This window comes from Stegostoma tigrinum, chromosome 7, assembly GCF_030684315.1.
Source record: "Stegostoma tigrinum isolate sSteTig4 chromosome 7, sSteTig4.hap1, whole genome shotgun sequence".
NCBI classification, from domain to species: domain Eukaryota; kingdom Metazoa; phylum Chordata; class Chondrichthyes; order Orectolobiformes; family Stegostomatidae; genus Stegostoma; species Stegostoma tigrinum.
Window position 1 is genome coordinate 59,356,455 of NC_081360.1, and position 26,341 is coordinate 59,382,795.

Here is a 26,341-nt window from a genome sequence, read left to right on the forward strand (position 1 = left end):
CATTGTTACTCACAATCATTCAAATAAGTAGACAACATCCTGTGATGATTGCTGGTTAAGATATCACATCAGCACTGCTCATGATTAACAGGCACCAGTGTTGTTTGATACAACACATTATCTCAAATGTATTTGTTGTTTCCTGAGGTGAAATACATAGAAGTAATCCACTAAGAGTTTGGCAAGTACAGGCGTGATTAATGTAATCTAGCTGTCAAAAGAGCTGTGATTAATTTTTGTTGGGGAATGTTTCTGGGAAATAATACAAAAATTTAAAGATGTTGAGTCTAAAACAATTTTCTACATGATTATTTTCAAAATTTGTTTTCCCTTTTCGATTTGCATGCAATTGTGGTTGGCATTGTGTGAAAAAAGAAATTTAACTGAAGCTATGCCGAAAAGGGGTCGGAAAACCATATACGAAGAGGATGTTATGTAAAGTCCTCTGAACATCTGTTAAAGGATGGGGTTCTTGCAGATGTCCATGGTCGTATTTGTTAAAGAGGACAATTAGTAACTGAAAATGGAAATCACAATGGTGCAAAAGGACTATTCAGTACTTTGTGTCTGTACTGGCTCCCCAAGTATTTTAATTTGGTGGCAATCTCTTCCCTTTTCCCTGTAACCCTACACATTATTTGTTTTTTAAATAATTATCCAATACATTCTTGAATGCTTCAATTGAATCTACCTCAACCACACTTTCAGGTATTTGCTGTGAGAAAAAGGTTTATCTCAGCTTGTATTTGCCTCTTTTACACAATCCTTTCAAACAGTGCACTCTGGTCCTTGATTCAATTACAAGAGAGAACTGTTTCTCCTTCTCCAGACTCCTCATAATTTGGAAATGACCTTTTCATTTTCTCCTCGCCAAGAGAAACTTCTCCAATCTTTCCTCATAACTGAAGTCTCTGATCCCTAGAACCATTCTCAAACCTAGAATCATAAAATCCCTACAGTTCAGTTAGAGGTCATTCAACCCATCAACTCTGCACCAACCCTCTGAAAAGCATCTCACTAAGATCCACTCACCCCTTCCCTATCCCCATAATGCCATATTTACCATGGCTAATCCACCTAGCCCACACATCTCTGGACAGAACGGGATAATTTGGCATGGCCAATCCACTTAACTGCACATCTTTGGACTGCAAAACTATAACACAGGCATTCATATCTTTCCTATACTGTCATATTTTCCTCCTCTATCACCATGGCCTAGGCAGCATCCGACTTGCATGGACAGACAAATACAAAGTATTCATTTAATGCCCCCACCATGTCTCTTGCCTCAGTGTGTAAATGGCCTATATTTTGGTCTCTAAGTAGCCCAACTTCTCTGTCTAATACCTTTTTAGCATTGAAGAGCTTCTAAAGACTCTAGGATTTGCTTTTATGCTTACTGACGTCATATGAAAAGCTCTGCTCATCAGGGTCCAAAGAACAGTTCTTGGCAAGTGGAAGGTCACCTAGTCTGTTTTTTAAATTCATTTGTGGGATGTCGGCATCACTGGTTGCCCAGCATTTATTGTGTTCGAGATGGTGATGAGTTGCTTTATTGAACCAATGCAGTCCACATTCAGCGGATTGACCCACAATGTCATTAGAAAGAGAATTCCAGGACTTTAACCCAGCAACATTGAAGGAACACCGATAAATTTGCATGTCAGGATGCTGAGTGGCTTGAAGCGGATCTGGAAGGCAGTGGTGTTCCCATGTTGTCTGTTGCCCTTGTCCTAGATCAAAGTGGTCTTGGGTTTGGAAGCTGGTAAGGATTTTTGGTGCATTTCTGCAGTGCATCTTGTAGATGGTACACACTGCATCAATTGAGCCTCAGTGGTGAAGAGAGAGAATGCTTGTGGAATGCAGTGCCAAGCAAGGGGGCTGTTTTGTTCTGGATGGTTTCAAGCTTATTATGTTGCTGGAGCTGCACCCATTCAGGCAAGTGGGGAGTATTCCATCGCACTCCTGGCTTGTTGCTTGAATGTGGTGGACAGGCTTTGGGGAGTCAGGTGGAGAGTTACTCAGCACAGTCTTCCCAGCCTTTGACCTGTTTCTTGTTGCCACAGCATTTATGTGGGAGTCCAATTGAGTTTCTGCTGGATGGTAACCCCCTAGATATTGTTAGTGTGGGATTCAGTGATCGAACACAATGGAATTTCAAGTGGTAGTGTTTAGATTGTCTCTTGTTGGTGATGGTCAATGACTGGTATTTGTGTAGTATGAATGTCACTTGCAACTTGTCAGCCCAAGCCTGGATATTGTCCAGATCTTGACACATTTGAACATGGACTGCTTCAATATCTGAGGAATCGTGAATGATGCTGAACATTGTGTAATCGTAGTGAACATCCCCACTTCTGACCTTATAAAGAAGGGAAGATCATTGATGAAGCAGCTAGAGATGGTTGGACCTAGGACATTACCCTGAGGAACACCTGCAGATGTGTCCTGGAGCTGAGATGACTGACCTCCAACAACCACGACCATCTTTCCATGTGTCAAGTATGACTCTAACCTGAGGAGAGTTTGCCCCTGATTGCCATTAATTCTAGATTTGCTAGTGTATATTGATGCCAAATTCAGTCAAATGCAGCCTTGTCGTCAAGGGCTGCCACTCTTGCCTTACCTCTGGAATTCAGCTCTTTTGCCTATGTTTGAACCAAGGCTGTAATGAGGTCGAGAGCTGAGTGACCCTGATGGAACCCAAACTGGGCATCACTAGGCACTCAAGATAGTTCAGCTAGATGTGAGCATGACTTAATCAGAGAATTATGTATTTTAGCCAAGTTTGTGCTGATCTGTCAACTAAATGACCTTCTGAAGATCAACACTTGCAAAATGTTTGGAAAATGGTGGTCCTGCAGTGCTTAATTTCCTTCCTACTAATTTAATGGACTGAAAATCAGGGGCTTCACACTTCACTGATCTTGATGGCCTGAAGATCTGTACTTGAAGCAACAATTTGGGAATCAGTCAAGTTACGTGTCGAGCAAATGAGCAAATTTTTGTTTTACTTGGAAAATACATATTAAGTAAACAGAAGACTAACACACCACATAATTAATCTTGTATTATTAGTTTGGAAATCTGTAAAAGGCACATTTTATTTACATATCTAACATCTCATTGCAATAAAACAACAGATGTTAAAGATCTGAAACAAAAACAGAAATTGGTGGAGAAACTCAACAGGTCACTGGACTCGAAAAGTTAACTCTGTTTTCTCTCCACAGATGCTGCCAGGTCTGCTGAATTTCTCCAGCAATTTCTGACCACATTGTTCTGAGTGGATATTAAAGTAGAACATGCAATAAATGTTTATTGATACTTATAACAAAATAGTTAACTTTTTTGATACAAGGCATAAAAGTAGTTTATCTTTGACTTTACCTCATTCAGTACATTTAATCTTTACTTACCAATTACGTCAAATGTGATGCCCAACCAAATCTCATCTACAATGTGGCTATATGTTCTGATTTGTTCAAAAACAAAGTTGTTTTCCTGTTCATTTTTAACATGTAAAATGAAAGACTTTGTAGCTGCAAGAGGTAGAAGCATGGAGTAAGTAACAGCGCATTTTAAAAATAATATTCTATATGTTTTTTGTTTGCTCTAGCAAGTTATTTACTTGAAGAGATACAGTTCGACATAGTTTAAATATTCATAAATTTACTTTGTGGTTGAAAGATTAGAAAATATGAAATCAAGGGGCCGGACATTCCTGTGTTCACTGATCTTGGCTAGAAAATAGAGATGAATAATGAATCTGGATGTGAGATTGCTCGCTGAGTTGGAAGATTCATTTTCGGACGTTTCGTCACCATTCTAGGTAACATCATCAGTGAGCCTCCGACGAAGCGCTGGTGTTATGTCCCACTTTCTATTTATCTGGAAACCTAACCAGATAAATAGAAAGTAGGACATAGCACCAGCGCTTCGTCGGAGGCTCACTGATGATGTTACCTAGAATGGCGACGAAATGTCTGAAAACTAACCTTCCAGCTCAGCGAGCAAACTCACATCCAGAACCTCAACCTGAGCTACAAACCTTCTCAAAACTTGATGAATAATGAATAGCAGAATGTCAAGCAAAACCACAATTGATGATTCTTTCACATTTAGCACTGCTTTCAATATTCCTGTCACTGCAAAACAAAATAAAACATTTGGTGCAGAGGAACTCGGCATGTAAATTTGTTACAAAACATTTGAAATGTCATTAAAAGAAACATAAAGCATTCCATAATCTTACAGGTGTGCTGAAGGGTGAAAGCTTTTCTCCAGGCCAAAGTGTGAGTTACAAAGATTATATAAGAAAAACAAAGTTTGTCATAGAAATTAGAGTGAATAAAAACAAGGAGCTTCTGTTCTTGTTTCAAGTGACACTGGCAGATACATCATAGTAGGACAGGAAGAAAATTAAGAGAGAGATCTTGAGAGTTCAAGTTTCACAGGGAACTTGCAGATACCTTAGCACCCCAGGGACAGCCTTTGAGCTTGGTGAGGAATACAGCATACAGATTGATCAAATTCAGTTGAACTAAGCTGACTAAGAGGTTCTTCTCATTCACAAAGGTCTGCAATACCAAACAAGCTTCTATAAATTTCTTCAACAGCAACACTGAATGTTACTGCTATCCTCAAAACTAGGTCATGGCTGATCAAAGGGGAAATGCTATGGATGAAAAAGCAGAGATGGCTCTGGAAAGTGGTCCCTGAATTAAAGAGTGATTGGAAATAGCTTAGAAATATCAGATAATTGAGAAGAAATCATGATGCATAGAAATAATACAGGAGGGTATCTGTTGTCCTGGCAAAAGCTCTTAGGGACGTGGAACAATGGTAGTGTTTAGGAGTAAGATAAGAAGTGTTAACTTTGCTGAATAAGGATCTACAATGTTGGAGCACTACTGAGAGGAATAAAAAGTGTGGTACTGGCATTCAGGGCATAGGGTCCAAGTTCAAACTTCTGGGAGAACTAAACAAAAGTTAGCATTTTGGAGATAGAGCTTACAGCCACTGGGTGTAGATGGAGATTGAATAATAATAGGGAAGGGACGCGGGTAATTGAAAATGATCAAATTTACTGTCTGGGTCTCTGCACCAGCCTTGACACTCTAGTGTTTCCTAGAAAAGCAAGTTGAAAATTCTTTGGTAATCTGACAGAGTTGACTTTTATACTTTTTAAAAGCAAATTGGGGTTAGACTTAGAGATAGTAGGAACTGCTGATGCTGGAGAATCTGAGATAGCTAGATATACAGCTGGATGAACACAGCAGGTCAAGCAGCATCAGAGGAGCAGAAAAGCTGACGTTTCGGGCTTAATTAGCTGTCAGCTTGGACACTTGAAAGTTGAGCTCTGCTGAGAGAACACTGACATGGGTTCCATAATCAACTCCCAATTCTTGATCTTACTGGTGTCCCACATACATTGCCACGTGTCTTTGGTGAATATGCTGATGTTTTGAGAATTTTGATTGCTGACCAAAATGGTTTTATGGATTGAGAGATTCTGGAGATGTTCTAAGCATGTTCAACGTAAGTTTATTAAGCCTTGTACTCTGATTACTGCAGCTATTCTTTGGGAGGAATAACAGGATATTCCTGAGAACAGGCATTCAGACTGTCCATATTTGTTTACCCGATTGGTTATGTCCGCAGTACAATTAGATTGCAGGCTAGCACGATTTGTATGAACATTTTCTGTCGATACGGGAGTACGGCATTTTGCAAACTTAGAAAACATGGTGCATGACTTTAGGGTACGCTACCCAGCTAATTGCAGTCGAATTGTGAATTAAGGTGATCTAGCCTTTGACTTGGCTAAAGTTAATGCTGTGTGACTATGATTCAGAACAATTTCAAGATTATCTGCAAAGTTCTTTTTCTAGGGCCATCCAATGAAACACTTAAGTGATAAGAAATGAAATTGTCTGATGATCTGTACGAAGCTGCCACATCTTATAACTGGATTGGAGTTGTTTGATCTCTGAGGCATACCACTTGTTATATCTTGCCAACCTGTAGAAGACCTATTCATGCTTACTCAGTCTTTGCTCCTGGTTGGCAAGTCTTCTATCCTCGTCAATACAGCAATACTATGTTTTTATTTTCTGCAATGACCTTTGATGTGGCAATACCTTCCGGAAAACTAAAATACAGTATATCCACCATCCCTTTATCCATAGGACCAGTTACCTCCTCAAAGAGCTCTAATAGATTGCTCAAACATGATTTTTCTTCCACAAAAACAATGTTGACTCTGCCTGGTTATCTCGAACATAAATAAATGCCCTGTCATCATAAAGCTGCAGAATCCCAGAGAACTATAGGGCTTCTCTCTCCTTAAAGAGAGATGACTGATGGTGAGTTTAACCTGAGAGCTACTCTGAGAGCCACCATGTCTCGGCTGAGAAGATGAGACCTTCATACCAAGTTGGATGATCATATTGAATGGCAAAGTCAGGCTCAAAGGGCTGAATGGCTTACTCCTGTTCTAATTTTCTATGTTTCTATGAGCCCCATTTTAATGCTTCAAAAGCTTTGTTTGGCTCTTTTGCCAAAATCATGACTTTCTTTAATCAGATAATAGCCCATATTTAAACTGTTCACCTCATTCCTTTCAAAGCTCTGTTTAATCCAAAAGTGTCCAAACAATTTAAAATATTCTAGTTTCTCACATGGTGCATAAATTTAAATATGTTGAACCAATTCAACCAATTAAGCCGCATTGCAAACTTAATGCCCAAGATAGATTCAGTCAGGGATGACTAAAACAAATACACAAACTTGATTATGACAGATGAATAATGTTTGCTGGAGGATAAATGTATTAAATAAATAACTTCTATTTGTAGATCACTAATACAAAGGAATGCATTGAGCTAATTATAGAATCTTTAACATTGTACTTCCTGAGCATGGAAACTTCTGAAAAATGATAAGGTTAAAGAGCAGATTGACTGATAATATTATTTGGATTAGATAAGTTTATTGTCATAAATATCTTACAACTGAAAAAAGTGCATCAAAACTATATTTATAATTTGGAACTGTTGGAATGATTTGAGCACTTATGAATTTATTATTACCTTTAAAGTATTGTAAAGCATATTACATAAGCTGGCAGGAGCCCTTGTAACACAATGTTTCTACCTCTGGCTTGGAAACTTTGGGTTTGAATCTCAAGTCAGGACATGTTGGTCACGAAGTGTAACATGGGCGAACGGACAAATTGTCAACCTGGAAATCCTTCCAACAGGCAGTCCACGGTGACAGAATCATCTTCTCAGCCATAGGGTAGAGAGCAGTACCAACTCACCTCAGCACATTGCCCAAAGCCTACACCTATTCAGTAAAACTCCATGGCCCAACACTCAGAAACAAGGTTAGGAGGTACATAAACTGCAGTTCTGCATGAGCCCACATTTCCATTAACATGCATAGTACTTTCGATTTTACACTGGGTTTTACAGGGTGAAGTGACTTACCCAAGTTTCCACAAACCTCTTTAGCCTTCTCCATTGTTAAGCTTGAAGAATTGTATAAAACTAAGTCGAAGAGATAACAATTGCCTCGAAATAGAATCCAGGGTAGTTCTTTAGATGCATTCGGGCACTTCAAATTGTAAGCTGGGGAACTTGAGGTTGCAGCTGTAAACAGTAGATTAATTAGAAATATTTAATGAACTGACTACCCCTGCATACCAGGGAGCTGATATTAATCCAGATCAACTGAGGTAAATGAAAAATTAGCAGTCTCACAACAGGTTTTTGTGCTTTTAATGTTGAATCTCCAGCTTCTACCACTTTCACAGATGCCTGTCAGTAGGCAACCAAACTCCTTTTAATATACAGAGTTTTAAAATATTGTATAGTTTGCATTTTGAAAGATAAGTGAGTGAAGTGTGGCCCACATGATTTAACCACTTTTACTATGACTCAGCTTAAAAAAAGATAAGTATGCTTTGTGGTCTGTTGGGGGTGATTGATTGGTGTGGGGGCAAGAGTCAGGGAAGCTGGTGGGAACAGGGCAGGAGGTGAAGTAGTGCGCTCCTGCCTTGGGCTTCCACTCTTATTTTTCTGTAGCCATACAATGTTGTGTACCAGTCCTGAACCATTTGACACCATTGTTCACGGATATTATTTTAATTAAAGCACGGGCCTTAAAATGCCCTTTGACTTCTCTAAAATAAAAATCTGTTCTTGTATGTGAGCATGGCTGGCAAGGGCAGCCTTTACTGCTGATCTGTAACTTCCCTTGAGGAGGTTAGATTTAGAGTTAGTTGGGCAAGTGTTGAAATTGTATCAGTGATAATGGGAACTGTAGATGCTGGAGAATCCAAGATAACAAAGTGTGAAGCTGGATGAACACAGCAGGCCAAGCAGCATCTCAGGAGCACAAAAACTGACATTTCGGGCCTAGACCCTTCATCAGAGGGTGCTCTGATGAAGAGTCTAGGCCCAAAACTTCAGCTTTTGTGCTCCTGAGATGCTGCTTGGCCTGCTGTGCTCATCCAGCTTCACACTTTATTATCTAGGCAAGTGTTGAGCTGCCTTTTTGAACCGGGGCAGTCCATTGGAGCAGGTATGCTGTCACAGTGCTGTAAGGAAGACAGTGCCAGAATCTTGAGCCAGTTACACTGGAACAACACTGAAATAATTCTAAATTGAGATGATATGTGGTTTGACTGGAAGTTCGTAGGTGGTAGTGTTTCCATGTATCTGCTTCTCTTTGTCCTTCTAGGCGGTAGAGGTTGTGGCATTGGAAATTGCTGTCAGGAAAACCTTTGAGTAATTGATAGAACATACTGGTGCCACTATACACTGGGGGTGGAATGAGTGAATATTTTGGTTGATAGATGGGTTGAGGCTGCTTTGTTCTAGAAGGTATCAAGGTTTTGGAGTGTTTTTGGGGCTGCACTCATCCAAGCAAATTGGGAATATTCTATCGTACTCCTGACTTGTGCCTTGTAGATGGTATTAAAAGGTTTTATAAGTCAGGAATTGGCACTGACTGTCCAATCCCCTAGGAAATGGACCCGAAAGGCAAGAAATCTCCCTCCTTTGCAGGCTGAGACCTTGAGATACTGGTGGATGGGGTGGTGGAGAATATCTCCTGCTGTCTGGCAAAGGTGGCCCTTTTCCAGGTTAATAAAGAATGCACAGCAGTGCAGGAAGAAGGTCAATGATCTTCTGCGCACTGCAAGGCAAAGTGCCACCTTATTCTGTCTGTTATTTTACACTTGCAAGGCTACTATTTACTTGAGCCCTGTGACTAAACATGTCCCTCACCAAGGTTCATGAACTACAACTCTCGTTACGGCATGGAGCATGTCCACGCAATTGCTCTCACCCAATTCATCTTCCCTTACCACTAACTCTTCACGACCTTGAGCTTCCTATTTACTCACTGTGAACACCTAGCCACCACTAATTGCACTCCATCACACTAATCCCTTGTTTTTCTATTACAGGAAAAAATATCATCCAACTAGGCCCAGAGGGCAAAAATTGGCTAGAGGGTCGGTCAAAGAAGACTGTGACCACTCATGTGTTGACAAAGACCTTCCTGGGCAATTAAGCCATCAAGCTTCATTGTGGTTTTGATTGCCATCCATCCTGGATCTGCACACACTTTTACCACCTTTACACATTTAATTCCTTATCCTCTCTCATGTGGGCACTAGCAGCACCCAGTGAATTGCTTCCAAGAAGAGACCCCCAGCTCAACCTCCACCTCCAAGCAAGGATGTACTGGCAAGGTTTTCATCCACACTGTTCCCCAGCTCAGAGACATTCACCTTGATGGAGTTACTCTTTCTAGATTAGACTCGAAAGTACATCACTGACACATCCCCACAGCTGAAAGGGGAGCAACACCCCCAATTCTGGTACTTGACAAACTCAGAGCGGGCATGGGACATGCTCAAAAGGTGGTACAAGCAGTCAGAGGTCATAGTGCATTGGTACTAATGACACATGTAGGAAAATTGATGAGTGCAAAGAGTGTTCAGGGAATTAGGCAGTAACTTGAATAGCAGGACCTCTAGGGGTGGCATTGCAGGACTACTCCCTGTGACCTGTGCCAGCAAGGCCAGGGATAGGAAGTTAAATACATGGCTAAAGAGCCGGTACAGGAGGGAGAGCATCAGATACGTGGATCATCAGTCTGTCTTCAAGGCAGGTGAATCTTGTACAAGAAGGACAGGTTGCACTTAAACTGGAGGGGAACCAGTATCCTGGCAGGGGGATTTGCTTGTGTCACCTGGGAGAATTTAAATTATGTGTATGTGTGTGCCACGTGTGTGCGCCTGTACGTTTTTTGGGCGGGGGGGGTGTGGTTGGGGAAGTGGTGGAACGCCACAACAAACCATCAGCATGTGAAATGATTGAGGAGTTAGAGACTAAGGCCAGTAAGGCTATGAGGAAGAACAGACAGGGAGTAGTTACTGATCTTAGCAGGACTGGTGGCCTGAAAAATGTTTGTATTAGCATGAAGCATATGACAGGTAAGGCAGATGAAGGTAGAGCTTGGATTAATACAGAGGAAGTGATGATTGCAGGTACAGTACAATATTTAAAAGACATTCAGGTAAGTACATAAATAGAAAAGGCTTGGAGGATATGGTCCAAATGCAGTGAAGTGGAACTAGTTTAGTTTGGGAACATGGTCAGCATGGACTAGTTGAACCAAATGAGCTGTTTCCATGCTGTACAACTCTATGACTCTATATGAGGTGGGTGTGGAAATTGGTGGGGCCTTGTATGAAATGTTACATCCTCTTTAGTCACAGGAGGGGTCATAGAGTACTGGTGATCAACCAAAGTTGTTGCTTTGTTCAAGAACGGCAACTGGGATTATCTGGGAAATGACAGGCTGGTGAGCCTTATGTCAGTGGCAAGATAATTAACTGGGGACAGGATTTACTCATATTTAGAAAAATATGGACTTATTAGCAAAAGACAGCGTGGCTTTGCGTGGGTGAGATTGTCTCTCACAAACTTGACTGAGCTTTTTGAGACTGTGATGAAGGTGATTGATGAGGGCAGGGCGGTTGATGTTACCTACATAGATTTTAGCAATGTCTTTGACTATGTCTCTCCTGGCAGACTGATAAAAGAGGTGACGTCACCTGGGATCCACAGTGAGCTAGTATGATGGATACAGAACTGGCTTCGTCAAAGGCAGAAACGGTGTTTTTCTGATTGGAGATGTGTGACGAGTGATGTTCTGGGGGGACAAATGCTGGGACACATATTGTTTGTAACATATGTAAATGATTTGGAGGAGAATATAGGTGGTTTGCTAATAAGTTTGAGGATGCCACACACTAGTAGGAGGTAGGTGTGTATAGTGAGGTTCAGAGCCAGACGGTACAGCAGGATATTGTTGGCTTGAGACTTGGATAGGGAAATGGCAGATGGAGTTTAATTTGAACATATGCAAGGTGATGTATTTTGGAGGGTCTAATGTAGGAGAAAAGTATACAGTAAATGGCAGAACCCTTAGGTTCATTGACATATGGAGAGATCTACTCATACAGGTCTGTAGTTCCTTGAAAGTGGCATCATAAGTGGATAAGGTGGTCAAAAAAGCGTATGGTCAGGCAACGTAGGGAAATTGGCAAGCCATGTTGCACATTTGGAATATTACATACATTTCTGGTCACCACAGTGCTAAAAGGATTTGGAAATAGCTCAGGGAAGGTTTACCAGGATGTTGCTTGGTTTGGGAATGTATTACTTGAGGACAGTCTGGACAAACCTGGTTTGTTTTCACTTGAACTTTGGAGATTGAGAGAGGAGACCGGATAAAAGTTTACAAAGTTATGACAGCATAGACAGAAAGGACAGTTGGTGCCTTTTGTCCAGGGTGGAAATGTCAATTATAAAGCGGACATAGGTTTAAGGTAAATGGGGGAAGTTTAAAGGAGATGTGAGAGGCAAGCTTTTGCAAACAGAGGACAGTGAGTGCTTGGAGATGGTAAAAAGAGATATAATAGCAATGCTTAAGAGGCAGCTTGGCAGATACATGAATAAGCAGGGAATAAAGGGATACAGACCATTCAGAGGCAGGAGATTTTTAGTTAAGAAAAGTGTCATCTTATACTGCTGGCATGTTTGTCAGTGGCAGTTAATACTTGAGTTGAATGATGGAAGAGTCTACCAGCATTATCAGTATTGAGCTGGCTTTTCTTCATACACTTCACCCCCATCACACTCTTCAAATCCTGAACTCCAACAGACTTTAATAATGCTGAACACATCAGCGAGGATCATAATAACCTGCCCAGCACAGTAGTGTGTCCTTTCCAACATTAACTTCTGGATTTCTCAGTCTTTTTTTGTTCACTTGTGGGAGTTTGACATCATGTGATGGGTCAACATTTATTGCCTATTCCTAGACACCCTGGAGGAGGAGGAGGTCAGCTGCTTACTACAGAAGCCAGAACTGCTTTTTGATTAAGTCACTTATAATTCATGGACCCTGACATCCTCACTATTATTGTCTTCACAAAACCTAGGTTTTGGAATTGAATGGGTTTGAAGCTGAATTCTTACTTAGTAAAACTTGACAGAAAGCTCCTGGCAGTTGAGTTTCACAGTTAGCGGTCTTCCAGTAGCCATTAGTATCCATGTACCCACAATCTTGAGATGAGTGAGGATCTTCCTCCGCCCAATGATTGAATATATTGCTACTACCATCTGACCAAATAAAGCTTTTCCCATCCTGTGAACAATGAGAAGTATGAATAACAAGAACATTAGCATAATTCCATGCATCTCCTCACTTTCAAAACACAAAATCACTCAATAAAGGTTAATTTATTAACAGTAGTAAGGTTGTGGACATACATCTGGGCTGGACAGTCCTATCCAATGCGGGTGTGACAGTCTATTCACAACGACTGTGAGAAAAGCTTGGTGGTATTGATCAGTGATGCTGACCAGTTCAGTACCTCTTTGTCTGCATTCATTTAATGCTTCATACCATGTTACATTCTTCTTAATCAGTTTGTATGTGTAGTTTCCATACGCAAAAGTATCAAGTACTGGATAGAGAGATGATGCATTGATATGATGGATAGATTTATCTATAGAGAAAATAAACAAACATGGCAGAACTTACAACTGTGATTCCATGCAAGTAGTGAATGTCTGCATTGGAAGAATAGTTAGAAAGATATTCTGTATGCTGGTACTGATGTTAAACACTATTGCATTAGTAGAGGTATTACAGCATTAACGAAGCTCTCCGACAGCTTAATACAATTGGACATGGAAAGGACTGTCACTCACTCCTGCCTCTGAATCACCAAGTTCAGACTTCAAGTTCCACTCCAGGGCCTGAACACAAAAGTCAAGGCTGACACTCCAGTATTATATCACAAGATTCTTGTACTCTTGAAGGTGCCATTTTTAATGAAAAGAGGCTCCATCTACCTGATCAGGTTGATGTAAAATATTGCATGACATTTCTCAAGAGGAGCAGGGGAATTACCATTGGGATCCTATCAATACATATTTTTCAATAAACATCATTAAAACAGATCATCTGGCCATCATCACGTTGTAGCTTGAGAGACTCTGCTGTGTGAAATTTGGTTATTGTGTTTTCCACACTTCAAAGGTACTACTTTGGCAGTGAACTGTTTTGAGATATTTGGTAAAGCAAGACACAAATGCAAGCTTTTTCAAAAAAAAATCACAGAGCATACAGAAGACAAAGAACAACCCTCCATCTAAGAACTTCCTCGACTCCCCCCAGTATCAAAGCTTCCTATCAAAGATCGCAGAAAGGAAAATGTTATAAGATGAACACTGGCAGTGCTTAAACAGGTCACAGATGTTCGATACCAAATAATTTTTTTTTACAAAGCCCAGTTATTAAGATTGTAAGTGTGCCCATGCAATCATCCTAAATGTGGCAGAGGCTGCGTCAAAAAGGAACTTTCATCTAGACATGTTGAATTGACTGTCTCATTCCAAAATTCTTATATGTTCAGAAACTCTTACCGGTGACAAGCCTCCCCAGCAGTGAAGACATTTTTAAGAACTTCAAAACTCTTCAGTTAGAGGCAAGTAATGGCACCATTCCTCATCGGGGCCAGATCAAATTTGTGATTATGACATGTGCTACATGATTTGTTCAGTATTTTATGTATTTCAGTAAAGACTGACGTAGATCAGTGAAAATGTTCTCTCTCTCTTCTCAGAGAAAACCATTAATCTTAGATTGCTAGATCAGGAAAACTCCACCTCTGGTCTATTTAAAACAAGACACCTTGATGGATTTTATTTTCAATTTGTCCATTTCTGCACAACCTTACCTTTAGCTATCGAAAAAAGTGCTTGTATTTGTATAGTGCCTTTCAAAAACTCTATCCTTCATAAGTATTTTACAGGAAAAATGCATTAAAATGTATTCTCCTTCTTAATGAGAAATACTGCAGCCAATTTGCACATGACATACATTTCAAGGAATGCAATAAAGGTCCTATAATGTGCTTATCATTTTTATTTTTAGAAGTGGCTAATCTTGATGGAGAAACTGTTTTTAAAAGCATCAAAAGTGCTCCCCTGCTCTACCTGGGAATAGTGGAATTTTTTTATATGCAGCAGAAAAATAAGATGGGGCCACAATTCATTTGAAGGCTAGCACCATTGACACTGTAGTGCACCCCCAGTACACACTTGAGTGTCTGCCTGTATATTATATTCCTAGTCTCTGGCATTGAACCTGAAATCCCTTTGTCAAAGGCAAGATTACAATGAGCTGGGAGGCACATGTCCAAACAGCCTCAACGTTTCTATTGCATTGAATTTTATTTGGTTTTTATTCATTTTTTCTTTTACAACTACTTTAGCCTCAGGACAGTACTTCCGGGTCATTTTCTTTCCGTATTTTTGAATGCAAGGTTAAAATAATTAATTAATTTGGTATCACCTTTTTTTTAAAATCTGGTTTGTAACTCCTTCATGGAATCTTTTCAAAGAAAAACATACCATTTTTAACATGGAATTTACACATATTGAAAGTGAGCTGTGAAAGCATCTATGAATTACTGCCAGAACAGACTGCCAGGTTCTTCTATAAGAGACTAGTTTCGCATATTTATCAATCAAGGAATAATTTATATTTTTATGTCCCAGAATTAGACTATTAGGCAATAGCTCATCAATTTTATGACTGTGTGTTTAACATGACCTTTGTTAGGACTTGAATTTCCAAATACTGAAGTAAAGGTTGGCATTTACTACATGCCTCACGGTTAAATGTGCAGTCATATGTTCATTACAATGTAACTGTGATGAATCTCTGAAGAATTTTACCTGGGTACTTTTGACAAACAAAACCATAATGGTTCGTATTACAAGTTCTTGTGTACCACCTTCCTGTGGAATGATATGCATGACTATTGGATAATAAAGCACACCTTTTTGATTCCTCTTGTAAGATAGGGCTATTAAGATGTTCTGAAGTCTACAAAAAAATTACAACAAAGTTAGCTGTTATAATTAGCTAAGTTTCAGACATATTTTATGTAAACGTCCTTCAGAAAATATTTAAAGACAAAGCAATTCAAAGAACTTATCCTTCAGTATTTGTTTAGCAATTATCCCATAACAATCAAAGGTCTTAGCAATCGTTCACTGCTCTTTCAAATTGGATTGTGGAGATCTAAGGTTGCCATTTCTGGCTCTACTGGAAAAAATAGCAATAGACTGTTGATCTCTGCTTTTGTAGTGGGTGTCCAAAGTCAGGTGGATTATTAGAACATGGAACATAGAACACTACTGTGCAGTACAAGCCCTTCGGCCCTCGATGTTGCGCCGACCTGTGAAACCAAACTGAAGCCCATCTAACCTACACTATTCCATTATCATCCATTTGTTTATCCAATGGCCATTTAAATGCCCTTAAACTTGGCAAGTCTGCTACTGTTGCAATGCAGGGCATTCCACACCCTTACTACTCTCTGAGTAAAGAACCCACCTCTGACATCTGTCCTATATCTATCACCCCTCAATTTAAAGCTATGTCCCCTCATGCTAGCCATCTCCATCTCAGGAAAAAGGCTCTCACTGTCCACCCTATCTAATGCTCTGATCATCCTGTATGTCTCTATTAGGTCAACTCTTAACCTCTTCTCTAACGAAACCAGCCTCAAGTCCCTCAGCCTTTCCTCATAAGACCTTCCCTCCATACCAGGCAACATCTTGGTAAATCTCCTCTGCACCCTTTCCAATGCTTCCACAGCCTTCCTATAATGCGGCGACCAGAACTGTACGCAATAGTCCAAGTGCGGCCACACCAGAGTTTTGTACAGCTGTAACATGACCTCATGGCTCTGAAACTCAACCCCTCTACCAATAAAACCAAACACACTCCATCTTAACAACCCTATCAACCTGATTGTGTTGCTTACAAGTGCTTGATGGACGCCTTTGTCTTTTGGCCCATGAGAAAGGGATAGGAGACAAGAAAACAGCCCATGAAAGCTCTTTTTTAAGTAGCCTCAAAAAAATTGTAATTCTTGTCTAGTTGGCCTCTTTTTAATGAGGCTAATATTAGTTGTACTGCTGGCCTACTTGTATTAGGGCTCAAGCCAAGTGGGTCTCATTTCTACCGGTAAGCAAATCTGTGTGGAGAGCTCATTTCATCATGGTTCTTGAGACGTAGAGTGGCTGTTGCCAAAAAAATTCTTTCAAAGGGCTAAATTTCAGGTGCATGCTTATTCCGTCCACATACATCCAATATGCTGCTACCACAGAGGACATTTATACATGTGAATGAGGAACAAAAATAGCCTATTCTGCCCCTTGAAACTGCTCTGCCTTTCAAAAAGATCATGAATGATCTATTTGGATTTTAATTTCCACATGTCAGTCTATCCCCATAATCTTTGATTACCTTACCTAACAAAAATCTACCTTCACCTTAAAAAACACATTGTGATCTCACCACCTTCTTAATCAGTGAGTTCCACAGTCTCAGAATCCTAGAAAACAATTTCACTGTGCCAAGACTGTTCAGGATCTTGTACACTTCGATCGAGTCACCTTTCCCTCTCTTTGAAATTACAATGAAAACAAGCCCATTAAATAAGGAGATTAAAACTGCACGTCATGTTTATGAGATGGTAGGAACTGCAGATGCTGGAGAATCTTAGATAACAAGGTGTAGAGCTGGATGCATTACAGCAGCAGGAAGTCTGACGTTTTGGGTCAAGACCCTTCTTCTGAAGAAGGGTCTAGGCCCGAAACGTCAGCCTTCCTGGTCCTCTGATGCTGCTTGGCCTGCTGTGTTCATCCAGCTCTACACCTTTTTTTCTCAGATTCTCCAGCATCTGCAGTTCCTACTATCTCTGAAACAATTTTAACCCCACTGCGAAGCCATTTTCTGAGAAGGGTCTAGGCCTGAAACTTCAGCCTTTCTGCTCCTTTAATGCTGCTTGGCCTGCTGTGTTCATCGAGCTCTACACCTTGTCATTTAATGTCATGTTTATCTTCAATTCCTCTTGTAACAAGGTATAGCATTCCATTTGCCTTCTTAATCATGTGCCGTTCCTAAATAATAATATTTTTTGATCTGTACAGTGGAACCTCAGAATTTTGTCGTCATTCACATTTAGACATTGCTCTGCTTTTTCATTTTTCCTGCAAAGTGAACAGTTTTGCATTTCTCACATTATATTCCACTGGCCAGATTTTGTGCGCTTACTCAACTTTACTATAATCAGTCTACATCCTCTCCAAGGCTTCTTCACTACATACTTCCTTCACATCTTTGTGTCACCTGCACATTCAAACATCAAATGTTTGCATCCCTTATCTATATCATTGACACAAATTGTAAAATAGAGCCCCCATCTCAAAACCCTGCAGGACAACACTCATCATGTTCTGTCCACCAGAAAAACTCTTGGTCCACTGCCAGTCAGCCAATCTTCTATCCATACTTGTATGTTACCCATACACCATGTGCTTCTATTTCATGCAATTAACTTGGACGTGGCAACTTGTCAAGTGCCTTCTGAAAATCTAAGTACAGTACATCCATGTGCTACCCTTTATCCACTGTGCACACTACTCTTCAAAGAACTCCAATAAGTTTATTAAACATAACTTCTCTTTCACAGAGCCATTCTGACTCTTCCTGATTATTTTGCATTTTTACAAGTGATAATCTCAATAATCAGTTCTAACACCTTTCCCATGACAAAGACCTCCAGCTAAATAGCTACAATTTCCTGTTTTTCGCCTCTCTACTTTCTTGACTAGAGGGTTTATATTTGCTATCTTACAAACTGATGGAACATTTCGAGCATTTGACAAATTTTGGAAATTTAACAGCAATGCATCAATAACCTCATTAAACACCTATTGTAAGACCCAGAGACTTGTCTGTCTGAAGCTTCATCAGTACCTGCCAACTGTAATGGCACCAAGTTCCTCTCTTCATTTCACCTCCTGATTTGCAATAATTGTTGGTTTTTTTATACTTTCTACAGTGAAGACAGAATTCAAGTTATTTGCTCATTTCATCCATCATTAGATTATCTATAATTAACTTCCCATTCTCCCTCTGTATAAATGATTACACTCACTTAATTTAATCTTTTCTATTTTAGACACCCAGAGAAACCCTTGCTATCCATTTTAAAATTGTAGCTAGCTTAGGAATTTTTCTCCATAATAGGGATATACTTATTCTGAGTGTTCTGAACGATCTTTTTAAACATCTGCCACTGCTTCACCATTTATCTATCAATATTATAGTCTTGTTCACTGAATAATTATTCTACTAATTTCAACCTAGGATCACAGCCTTGTTTCATGCCTAGTTAGTACTTATAGGAATAAATCTCTGTTGCCAATACACAATTCCATTTACTTGAAAAGATGGTAAACTATAATGGCAAGTTGAATTACAGATGAAGGTGCATTTTAAGAAAGGACACATTGTCGTTAAAAGATTGAAAATTTTGCCATTGTCACTGACAATGGGAGAGGTGAATTGAATTACTTATACTACTATTCTGCCTGTAATCAAAGTGGTTTCTAATTAATTTTTATTTTCTTTTCCTTTTTAAAAATAGGATTTTGAAAACACATAACCCACAGCAAATTCTTCTGGGTTAAAACACATAACAAATTAACATTTTCAAATTACAGGACTGAATCCTAACAATATTTCTGCAATTTGAGTGGGAAATTTCAATATCATGTTTCTTTCTTTATTTCAGTCCTAAAATGTTGCTTATTTTCTTCAAAATATCTTTGCAATTACATTCCAGTACTATCTAGTATTAATGATGTAATGTGCAGAGAGTGGGGAAAAAAAGAACCAAATTTTTCTTTAAACATAATTATGTTTATATTTTTGGTAAATAGGCATTTTGCTGGAGTGACAACATGGCTACACCTGATCATAAGATGCTAGCTGACCACAACCTTTGGGAAGTTAGACTCATGAGTAATCAGTGTATTCAAGCTTACATCATCATCCTGATATGTCATACTCCTTACTTGTATAAACATTCCAGTCATGCCAACACATATGAAACAGATGAGGAGTTTTGATGAAGAGTAACCAGGCTTGAAACATTATCACTGCTTTCTTCCCACAGATACTGCCAGGCCTGTTGAGCTTTCCAGCAATTTCTGTTTTTGAACCAGAGACAAGATGTCCACACTATCGAGTTCAGGTCAATGGAAACCACTGAAACACTTAATGACTTTACAATTAGCTGTTATAAAACAAAATGACTTTTGATGAAGAAAATCAAAAACACTTTGCTAACTGAAATAAAACAATGAACTGCAGATGCTGGAAATCTGAAACAAAGCCAGAAACAGCCGGAGGACCTCAGAAGGTCTGGTAGCATCTGTTGAGAGAAAGCAGAGTCAATGTTTTGAGTCCAATGACCCTTCTTCAAAAGCCTTTGTCAATTTAAGTGGCTCAACACAAGATCCTTGTTGCATGACAGACATCATTGGGTTTTGTATCAGTGATAATGGGAACTGCAGATGCTGGAGAATCCAAGATAATAAAATGTGAGGCTGGATGAACACAGCAGGCCCAGCAGCATCTCAGGAGCACAAAAGCTGACGTTTCGGGCCTAGACCCTTCATCAGAGAGGGGGATGGGGTGAGGGTTCTGGAATAAATAGGGAGAGAGGGGGAGGCGGACCGAAGATGGAGAGAAAAGAAGATAGGTGGAGAGGAGAGTATAGGTGGGGAGGTCGGGAGGGGATAGGTCAGTGTGCAGGTGAACTTCTGCTTAATATGGAAAGTCATCTTGGGCCTGGGATAGGGGTGAGGGAGGAGGTGTGGGGGCAAGTGTAGCAATTCCTGCGGTTCCCAGTCGCAAACCACTTCCACTCCCCCTCCCATTCTTTAGATGACATGTCCATCATGGGCCTTCTGCAGTGCCACAATGATGCCACCCGAAGGTTGCAGGAACAGCAACTCATATTCTGCTTGGGAACCCTGCAGCCCAATGGTATCAATGTGGACTTAACCAGCTTCAAAATCTCCCCTTCCCCGACCGCATCCCAAAACCAGCCCAGTTCGTCCCCTCCCCCCACTGCACCACACAACCAGCCCAGCTCTTCCCCTCCACCCACTGCATCCCAAAACCAGTCCAACCTGTCTCTGCCTCCCTAACCTGTTCTTCCTCTCACCCATCCCTTCCTCCCTCCCCAAGCTGCACCTCCATCTCCTACCTACTAACCTCATCCCCCTCCTTGACCTGTCCGTCTTCCCTGGACTGACCTATCCCCTCCCTACCTCCCCACCTATACTCTCCTCTCCACCTATCTTCTTTTCTCTCCATCTTCGGTCTGCCTCCCCCCTCTCTCCCTATTTATTCCAGAACCCTCACCCCATCCCCCTCTCTGATGAAGGGTCTAGGCCCAAAACATCAGCTTTTGTGCTCCTGAGATGCTGCTGGGCCTGCTGTGTTCATCCAGCCTCACATTTTATTATCATTGGGTTTTGAACAGCTTTAATTATACAACTGTAAAGTATTTCATCAGTCTGCTTAAAACAGCAGAAGAGAACATCATAAGCAGCTTGAAATATAGGTAAAAGCTGCTTTGATCTCATTTTCTCTCAAAATTCTGGTTCTGGAAATCATCCTATATTTTTGCCTGCAAAATAAACAACTATGAATGAAAGAATGAAAAGTGATGTTGAAAATTACAGAAATGTTGTTATGCTTCTGTCCTGTAATTTGAAATTGCTAATTCATTATTACTCTATTATTTGCAGCTGAGGATCAGACTCTTGTTTCATGCCTTTCTGGTGCTTATGGGAATCAACCTCTGCTTCCAATACACATTCCATTTATTTGAGTAGATGGCAATCTATAATGAGGAACATGAGATGTTGCGTGAACAAACCAAATGACTAAAAATGCAATCACAGCACAAGTAAGTTATTTCCAAACGGAAAACAAATAAATTCTTCGTAACAGAAGATTCATAGCCTTGATGTAGAAAGGTAAAATAGCCAATTCTTAATTATTGATAGGTAGGAAAATAATGCATTTAAGTCTTACATAGCAGCCTCTGTATGGTATGACACATTAGTAATAGTGCTTCTGTGCATGATATCATTGTTATTTAAAAAAAATTACTGGAAGTGTAATGATTACTAACCTGATTTAACGCACAAAACCATCGTATGAAAGCCAGACCAGTTTGTGCAATATATAGTTACATGCCCAATCACATACATATTTGCCATATAGACACGTATACATATGATAAATATTATATAAATACACACACACACACACACACACCCACAATTGTATTCAACTGCCTCTCCACCACCCCCTTCTATTTTAAAACTCTATAAAGGGAGGATATCATTTTGCTCTTTAATAATCACATTGAATTTTTACAATCACCAAACTGCCCTTTAATGGAAAAGAACAACACTTTTGTCGATCCCTGTAGGCTACAATATGTAATCTTGTATTTCCTCTAGATGTTTTGACAAAGGGAATTGGGTAAGTGAGATGGCTGAGTGATAGACTTTGTAGTTCTCCCAAAAATTATCTTCGAGCCAACAAAAGCATTCAGATAAGCCTGGTATCATGACTGATGCTAGGTAAGAGAGTGTAAATGAAGATTGGCTGAGAAAAGCATTAAAAAAATGAATCATGAGTTATGGAAATTGCTGGCTATGCCAGGATTTATTGACCATTCCAAATTGCCTTAGAGGTAATGGCGAGGTGCTTTCTTGCTGCTGTCTTTGGCTTCAGGGACATCTACAGTGCTGCCTGGGAGGAAGGTTCAGGATTTTAAGCCAGGAACAGTGAAGCAAAGGTGTTACAGTTCTAAGACAGGATAGTTTGAGACCTGGAGGGGAACTTGCACGTGGTAGTGCTCTCCCATGTACCTACTGTCCTCGTCCTTCTAGGTGGTCAAAGTCATAGGTTTGGAAATTGGTATCAAAGAGTCGAGGTGAGTTCCTGCAGTGCATCTTCTAGATGGTAGACACTGCTACATAATGGGTAGAGGAGATGAATGTTGAAGGTGGTGAAGTGGGTGCAAATCTTGTGGGCTGCTCAACTACTGTTGGAGCTGCACCCATCCAGGGAAGTGACTAGAATCCGAATGCACTCTTGACCTGTGTACAGGCACAAGAGGTAAGTTATTCGCCATGCAATTCCTAGCCTCTGAGCTGCTACTGTAGCCACTGTATTTACATGGCTGGTGCAGTTCAGTTTTTTGTACTGCACAGAATGTTGATAGTGGGAGAATCAGTGATATTAACGCTGTTGAATTCAAAGGATGATAGTTAGATTTTCTTTCCTTGGATGTGATCATTGCCTGGCATTTGAGATGTAAAATTAACTTAACTCTCAACACAAGTCTGAATGCCATCCAGGTCTTGCTGCTTATGCAAACATCCCTATTTCTGACCTCATGATGGAGTGAGTGTCATTGATATACCACCTAAAGATGGCTGGACCCAAAACACTATCCTGAACAACTTCTGCACAGATGTCCTGTGGCTGAGATGATTGACCTCCAACAACCACAACCATCTTTCTTCTAATGTATGGGGTGTGACGTATGACTCCAATCAGTGAAGAGCTGTCCCCCCAGTACACATTAACTCAAACAAAAACAGAAATAGCTGGAGAATCTCAGCAGTTCTGGAAAAATGTGGAGGAAAAAAAGATATTTAACATTTTTGGGTCCAGCAACCCTTCTCCAGAACGGATAGTAGCTAGAAAAAGTTAGTATATATGCTAAAGACATGGGATGGAGTGGGGGTGAGGATACAAGAGTAACCAATAGGTGGAGATGGAGCCCAGAGGGAGAGAAAGACAGTTGAGCATACAAAGGTATAGACAATAGTAAGTCAGGGAGAAAGAACAGCAGATAATGTTGACCATAAGGAGGTGAAAATGAGATGCTGGCTGTGCTGAAAGCAGCCCATGTGATGACAGGGTCCAGTGTGTTGTAGTATTTAAAGGACATGGAAGGAGGTGTTCAGACTCTAAAATTATTGAACTCCATATTGGATCTTGAAGGCTATGGAGTCCCTAAGTGGATAATGAAGTGCTTCGCTGGAGCACTGCAACAGACCAGACAGAGAAATACTGGAAAGGGAACATGGTGGTGTGTTGAAGTTGCAGGCAACTGGAAACTCAGGGTCAGCTTTGCAGACAGATATAGACATTCTGCAAAGTGGCCGCCCAGTCTGCATTTCATCTCCCCAGAGTACAGAAGAGCACACTGTGAGCAGCTAATACAGTACCTGAGTAAAGTGCAGGGAAATTGTTGCTTTTGTTTCAGAATTCCAACAGTTCTTTATTTTGTCAAATTGATTGACCTTTCAAATCTGTCCTGTGCTTGGATATATAACTCAAAACGTCTAGAACGCCTGCCACATCACCTTCTAAGATCAGCTAGCAACATAAAACAAGGATTAAAGTATGGAAGTGTTCTAGTCTGTGCTGGAAAATCAAGCATTTGAAAAGTCATGTTTCTAGAAGCTTAATATTACAGTTCTGTCTCCCCCTTGGATCATACAAATTGATGCTATAATGAGGTAGTCATAATGGGCAGTCTTCAGTTCTTTTGCGCCCGTTCAAGAAAATGGTGCCTTTCTAACTTCTTTATAATGACAAAGATTCGCCTGTGGGTCTCTCAAGAGAGAGTGGGAGTAGGTGCATGCCTGGGGCAGCTGCGCAAATAGAATGGGAAGCTTTGATAGGAACTTCTGTTTCCCAGTAGGTGGACCAGGTACACATCATTAAGGAGTGTTCCCAGAAGTCAGAACTTACACTGGGCCACCTTGGACTGCAGAATCCAAGTAAGTGTCTGGGAAGGTTATGCATCCTGAAAAAAAGAGAGGTGGAATTTTTATTTCTTGGACTCAAAAACCTATGGCATGAGGCCTTCCAGTTGCTATGTTTGAACAATAACTGGTGCTGCTTTCAATGGTCTGAACTGTCCTGCAGAACTCTCAGGGCTGGTACATTTTAAGCAAGCAAGAAAGGCAAAATCTGAAAATCCAGGCAGATTCAAATCAGTTCAGGCAGTATGCACTTGGTCTAGATGCAGAAGGGGTAAGACCTATAGCCATATGGACCTCCTAAGTCTCATACACGCTATTTGCTCAAAGAAATTCACACTGTATAAAGCTTTTTTAATAAACAGCACATTTTGATGCAGCAGATTTGAATAAACAAACTCACAGGATCATTTTTGTAAGGATCTGCAGTGCCTCGTGTTGGCTCATTTGGTAACCAGTTTGAATACTTCACAGGCTTCCCATTTACCCAACGTTCAAAATTATCACTATGCAGTCCTATCCAAACACTGGTTGATCTATCCAGGAGCTGAATTGTTAAAAATGCTGTGAATTGGAAAAAAAAAGTGAAAACAGAGTTGACTAAAGACTTTACCACCCGTGGCCAAGTTAATAATTATTGCAATACTTGTGGGAAATTAATCAGGATTAAAAACAGTTAATAGAAATCACGGGGCTATTAAATGATCTAAACAGGAAGCCAGAATAGTAACTCAATTTCTTAAACACTACTGGATTTATTTTTTCCATGTCTAATAGGAACTGGAACAGGGCGTTGAAAATTGATTTTCTTGCTGCAACCATTCCATTCCTGCTGGAATTCTGCTATCGTTTGAATTCTTAATCGCAGGGCCAAGGCACACACTTAGCTAAAAGGGATTCATTACATTAATTAAACCTCAGCTGCAGCTTAATCCAGTCTCTGTCATTTTCTGGTTCAACTGACAGACGCATGGGCTTTTCATCTGAGCCCTGATTTTCATTGTAAAATTGGTGGAACAGGCCTCAAGTGCTTAAACAAAAAGAGAGCACAACAGTCTCTAGAGGTTGTGGAACAAGCCTCCTAGTTACATGCCTGGGTCTTTGGGTCTCTGGGAATGGATCAACATCCTATTCTACACCCCCATCCTATTTTAAAGCCTGGGCCATTATGTTTATTCTGTACATGCAGAAACAATTATATACGAGACAAAAACAACATATGCAAGGGACTACGTAACATCTCATTAGGTATTTTAAGTTACCTTGTTCTATTTCATTTTCTATTGTAGCCAGGGTTCCTCCACGTATACTGCAGAACATTTGAGCAGAATACCAGTGTTTTAGCTGACTCTTATCCTTTGGGGCATACAACAGGAAACACTGTCATTGAGAAAATAAAAGTCATCTGCGGTCCAGGTTTTGGGTTCCATTTATAACTAATGGGCATTCTTAAGCTCTGCTTACAAGTACTTTGCCTACAAAATAATTGACTACATTTCAGATGTAATGAATTATCTGTGAAATGGTTTGGTATGTATGCAGGTAATAAAAGGTCCTAAACAAATTTTTTTTGGCTTTTTGTCGATGCAAATAAGGAATATCAAGCAGAGCGTCTAATTTATTATTTTTAGGAACACGATAAAAACAACAGCATACAACTTTCGTCTTGCAATATTAATGTACAGATTATTTTAATACTTATTTTACTGTATTAACTCCACAAATGAATAAGTTAACTGTGCTACAAGCAAAAATGTACACTAACAGCCTGCATTTGTAAATATGTTCATTATGAAAAATAGTCCAATAATTCTTTTTTCATTTTCTAAAATCACCTTATTTTCAAAATACAGCCAACCTTTTGGACACGAACGATCTGGAAGGTAACTCTCAACTTTGTGAACCTCTATCAGTGATATATTGTGACGTTCACAGATGAATGGGAGAGACAGAAAGCACTTGCTATCACCCCAGCGCCCTGTCAGGATATAAACACGCAAACATAT

The 26,341-nt window shown here is 40.1% G+C and overlaps 1 protein-coding gene across 1 annotated transcript in view; it reads right to left on the reverse strand.

Annotated features, from left to right (window-relative positions):
* The window catches only part of pla2r1 (phospholipase A2 receptor 1), a 130,963-nt gene that overhangs the window by 22,631 nt on the left and 81,991 nt on the right, over nt 1-26,341 (reverse strand). The window contains exons 20-27 of the mRNA XM_059647308.1: nt 26,171-26,313; nt 25,598-25,715; nt 24,739-24,899; nt 15,342-15,492; nt 12,864-13,102; nt 12,570-12,738; nt 7,497-7,658; nt 3,423-3,545 (exon numbers count right to left, since the gene is read on the reverse strand). Of these exons, the coding sequence (XP_059503291.1) occupies nt 3,423-3,545; nt 7,497-7,658; nt 12,570-12,738; nt 12,864-13,102; nt 15,342-15,492; nt 24,739-24,899; nt 25,598-25,715; nt 26,171-26,313 (1,266 nt within the window). The remainder of the gene's footprint in view (nt 1-3,422; nt 3,546-7,496; nt 7,659-12,569; nt 12,739-12,863; nt 13,103-15,341; nt 15,493-24,738; nt 24,900-25,597; nt 25,716-26,170; nt 26,314-26,341) is intronic.